The sequence below is a fragment of the Penaeus chinensis genome, chromosome 6 (assembly GCF_019202785.1).
Source record: "Penaeus chinensis breed Huanghai No. 1 chromosome 6, ASM1920278v2, whole genome shotgun sequence".
NCBI lineage: Eukaryota > Metazoa > Arthropoda > Malacostraca > Decapoda > Penaeidae > Penaeus > Penaeus chinensis.
In genome coordinates, this window is record NC_061824.1 from 16310449 (window position 1) to 16315448 (window position 5000).

The 5000-nt window shown below is 42.1% G+C and overlaps 1 protein-coding gene across 1 annotated transcript in view; it reads right to left on the reverse strand.

Moving 5' to 3' along the window:
• The window catches only part of LOC125026213, a 22600-nt gene that overhangs the window by 9737 nt on the left and 7863 nt on the right, over positions 1 to 5000 (reverse strand). Inside the window, exons 2-7 of the mRNA XM_047614516.1 lie at positions 3579 to 3673; positions 2146 to 2169; positions 1109 to 1267; positions 647 to 787; positions 262 to 398; positions 1 to 111 (exon numbers count right to left, since the gene is read on the reverse strand). The exon at positions 1 to 111 is cut by the window's left edge and continues 26 nt beyond it. Coding sequence (XP_047470472.1) covers positions 1 to 111; positions 262 to 398; positions 647 to 787; positions 1109 to 1267; positions 2146 to 2169; positions 3579 to 3672 — 666 coding nt within the window. The 5' untranslated portion in view covers position 3673. The remainder of the gene's footprint in view (positions 112 to 261; positions 399 to 646; positions 788 to 1108; positions 1268 to 2145; positions 2170 to 3578; positions 3674 to 5000) is intronic.

Here is a 5000-nt window from a genome sequence, read left to right on the forward strand (position 1 = left end):
AAGGAACACGTTGAAGTTGTTGGCGAACTCCGGCTGAATGCAGTGCTGGAGGTAACGGCAATTCCCGCGTTCGAACTTGGGCGTCACGCACTGCTGGAAGGGCACGTCGGGCTGCGAAGGATACGGCGTTATGAGCATCGCATAAAAAATATATTTTTAAATATTTGATTTCAGATGTGTCCTATGTGTTCTTTGCTTCCATCCCTGTTCATAAGTCGGCCTCCGCTTCCTCTGCTCCCTCGCGCTCGCTTTGCCACTCACCTTTCCCGTCCCGAGCAAGAAGAAGCGGTTCTGAGCCCCGCCTGAAGGCGTCTTCGGCAGATTTGGAATGAGGAGGTTCTGCTGGTCCCTGGAAAGCTGGCTCAGCCAAGGAATCTGCTGGAAGGCACTGCTTACTCCTAGGAAAATAGAGATTCACCTGTAGATTCATTCTATTCCCTTAGATTCACGCAAAGTATAATTAGAGAAAGACGAGGTTCAGGAAACAACAGACTGGCCGCTAGAGTTAGATTGAGTAGTCCTACTTTACTCGCCTTTTTCCTGGGCATTCATTTGTACGGCGAGTAATATTTGGTATATAAGTGGCCTCCTCCAGCTGAGGCCATACGAAGAGAGATGGGACGTGGCCGCGCCCTAGAACACTCACCTCCTCCCTGTCCAAGAGCCTGGCCGCCACTCGGCCGGTTCTGGCATCGTCGGGAGTTTCTCCTGTTGCCCGTGCAGTCGGGTCGGCCGCCAGGGGTGAAACCAGGCCGATTGTTGGAAGGTTGGAAGCTACCGTTGGGACCTGTGGAAATTGCAGCAGGATGTTAAGTTCAGGACCTGAGAACTCAGAAAAGAAGATTCGTCATTTGCCTAAAGCCTGCGGTGTGAAAGCAAGGAAAAATAACCGTTAATGAGTGAAACAAGCATATCTGCCTTATATGCTTTTCTTACCTTTAGCTGCCATACAAACTCGTTCGATTTTTGTTATTTAACAGCTGACTCGTCATCCTTCTTAATAGACTTAAAAACACCCCTTACGCTTAACTATCCTACGAAATCTAAGCGTGCACCCGACACTCCTTGATCTGAGCGGAGCTCGTCTTGTGTGACACTCCAAACTAACCTCTTTCGAAAGTCTGAGGAGTATTTTGTTGCAATGGCTGAGGTCTCTGTTGTTGCTGGGGTCTGCCTGGTCGTCTTGGCCTTCCTGGGCTTTGACCGCCGAAGTTAAAGCCTACATTTCCGAACGGTATTGGAATATTGCCCTGGAAGCCTTGCCCTCCTGTTGAATACGTTTTAGACATTAAGGGGGGGCTGGGGAGGAAGCTTTGGTGCTTCAGTGCTCCCCGACTTTTTGCTTTAGCTTTTCTGAGTTGCTGTTGTAATGACCTTGTCTGTTTATGTGAAATACACATTCCGTGAAATCAATATTCAGTACGTTTGGATTATCATTTGATAATCTTCTTTGTGCAGTTATTCAAACACACAGTTGTTAAATTGCAATCAAAGGAATGTCGCCTCTGAGGGATGACAGACATTTCAGTTTCATTATGTCGTCTGTCTGTTACCTAGGTGAATGATTTGTTCTAAATAAACCTAACATGTTTAACTATCATAAGAACATATTTTACGTAACATCAAATTATCTGATATAACAATATTCTAACTCTTACCTATCTTAACTGATTTTAGTCTGTTCTACCACAGAATCCTATTCAACATAAAACACATTTCATGCTTTTTAATACAATATTTTCCTACCCCTTTCATATACAAATTTTGCACAAGAGCCTGCAGGAGTTTGCGACCATCTAGCTAGTATGGTATCTACTTCATGGCTCATGGCATACTCTTATGTTTATAGTTCCACATACTCTTTAAGTTCCTGCCCAACTGACAAAAAACTTCAACTCGTTAGGCGGCCGAGATCTCCTGCGGCCAACTATGTGTCGCTGGCCTGCCTTACAAGCCACCTTCTCAGTCGCTGATTTGACCGAGTGCGATAGAATTTTGTTGACAGCTGGTAAACCTCATATATATATATATCCTGGCGCTAGCATATCTTTGCAGCGAAAGTGTTCATTATATGGTTGTATTGATACATGTAATTCAAATCAGTACAAATTGACATAAAGCAAGACGACATGGAGAATATCTTACCAAAGTTGAAGTTGGGTCGCTGAGCTGCAAAAAAATAAAACAAAAAAATGAGAAATCATATCTAAAAATGTTATTAAGATGAAATGTCTGGGATAATTTTTATATATTCAGATTTGGTGGATAGGACAGAGAGAGAGAGAGAGAGAGAGAGAGAGAGAGAGAGAGAGAGAGAGAGAGAGAAAGAGAGAAAGAGAGAGAGAGAGAGAGAGAGAGAGAGAGAGAGAGAGAGAGAGAGAGAGAGAGAGAGAGAGAGAGAGAGAGAGAGAGAGAGATTTTATAGAATTTGAATAGATATGACAGCTAAACTAGAAAGCCTCTCAAACGGTCCTGTTTATTTTTCATAATTTACCGTTTTTCACTAGTCATTTTATATATTTAATCCTTGACAGCAAACTTAACATTATTGAGCATAAAAACCCATTGTGGGACCACGTTGAAGATAAAATACATTGGCTTAACTGCTCAGCATATAACGGCAATCAACTGCAGATCACAGGACTAAGTGCAAATGACTAAAATGTCCATGATACCCTAAGAAGAATTGGTGCTGATCATGAACACAGCTGACCAGCCTGTGTGCATACATCTCAGTTCCAGAATCCTGGAAAGCTCTAGGCGCTCTAAGACATAATGGTTGAGGGAATACCGTTGTTCCCTTCCTCAGATCTGCTACTCCACGCCTCCAGAAGGTTTTATTACCTACTCGACCCTCCACTGGAATTAAGTCTCCTTGGATAAAAGTTTTGCCGTGAGTGAAAGATGGTGAATGAAACTCGCTGTAATCACAGAGTACTTTCCGGCCAGAAGTGGAATCCTTCTTACACCTTTGTATCTTATGATTTTTTAAATTTCCCATATACCTTAACTGCATCCAATATAAGGCGAGGAATACTCCATGATTACTTGATATTCCAAGTGCATTCACATTGCTATTTCACGTTAGCCCTTTTGGTAAATTCATTCACAGGCTCGTTAATGTATATTCCTGTACCCTCACGGGGGCACTGATTCATGAAATTCGTCTAATATAAAACAGATCGACATTGATACATCGGTTGAGGATATCTTTCGTTTTTCTCAGCAACAATAATACGTTTCGATTATCTCTAAACCCGTAAATATACATTTTTTTTCTTGAATATTTTATGCACCCTTCTTCTCGAATTGCATGTACCTCTACATCTGTAGACCCAATTTATTTTCATTATCGTCTCTTCCGCATGATTATAATTATCCTCATATAATTATTCTCACATATATTTCTCAAAGTACTCCATAATAGAAATCTGGCATCCAGGTCTTTCGCCAAGCACAGTTCAGAGAGCGAGAAAGAGAGTGATAGCAGGAAAGTGAGGCAGACAGACAAAGAGAGGCACATACAAAGTTCAACATGAGTTATTACAAATACACTGAAAGAACAAGCCGACACTTACGCTCCCTTTTCTTTCTTGAGAGCTGTTCATCACCCACAGCCGCTGCCGCCCACGCCACGACGCCCACCCAGAGAATCACCGTCACGCCCTTCATGCTGTGGGGGAAAAAAGGGAATTAACTAAGGTGAGGAAAAGCAAATTACAAATTAGACAAACACACGTGCATACATACCTACACACACACACACAAACACACACACACACACACACACACACACACACACACACACACACACACACACACACACACATTAATTTGCGACGCTTCTGGCGTTCACATCCTTGCAAGGTACTTTTTTGCATGTCATTGTTATGCGTGTGTATGTTTGTATGTAGTATCAGTAGCAGCCGGATGAGTAGGAAAACATTGCTAAACGTAGTTCGAGCGACTGGTTAAACGGGTTAGTCTGAAGTGAAGACAGCTGGCTAACCCGCTATCTCCCCGTCGAGGAAGTGAGATATTGCGCACCTGAAGAGGCGTATGGAATTTTACTAAGAATGATAAATATTTATCATTCTTTATATATATATATATATATATATATATATATATATATATATATATATATATATATATATATATACGAAGGTCATTTCACTGCGCGATGGCACTCTTGCTGCACGAAATGGTAAAGAGGTAAACAACAAAAGCGGTCGAGGGTGACTCCAATCGATTAAGAAAAAAAGTCACGGCCATTAAGTGGGGACTGACAGAGGACACCGGCGGCATGAGGGGCGTAGATGATTTTCGCAAGCTGTATATAGGTGATTATTCTTTTCCTCTCTTCGTCACTTCTCATTAAGGAGCCAGCAGGTCAGGTAATATTACCCCTGTCTGTCTACTTATCTTTTTCTGTCTCCGTCTGTTTCGCCCTGTCTGTCTGACTGTCTGACTATCAGGTCTTAATACAGTCTGTCTATCTGTGTCTGTGTCTGTGTCTGTCTCTCTCTCATTTTCCATTAACTTCTTATAAATAAGTTATTATTCCATAGTATCCCAATCTCTCTGGTAAATGCGCTTGATGGCCTCATTATTTCATGTATGAAAAAATAACAGACTTTATTTAATTATCAGCGTATTTACGATGTTGAATTTATTACGCATTTACTGTATCATAGCACTAAGACCATAGTTCAGACTCCCTGCACAGCCTCCAGATGCCACAACAGGAGCAGGTATTCTGCGGTCTAAAAACTTGCACTGGCAGAGTAGACGATCGGCTTTTTGGTCCAACAGCTTGGTTCTCTCTCGTGTAGGATAAGGTTGCTTTGTAAATGGCTGTAGTCGTATTTTCCCTTTTTGTTTAGTTCGATATGTTTTTAATAGAGAAAAACGAAAGACGGGAAAGCGCCATCTCTGTCTGTCTGTCCCTCTCTGTCTCTGTCTGTTTGTCTGCCTGTCTGTCTGTCTCTCTCTCTCTC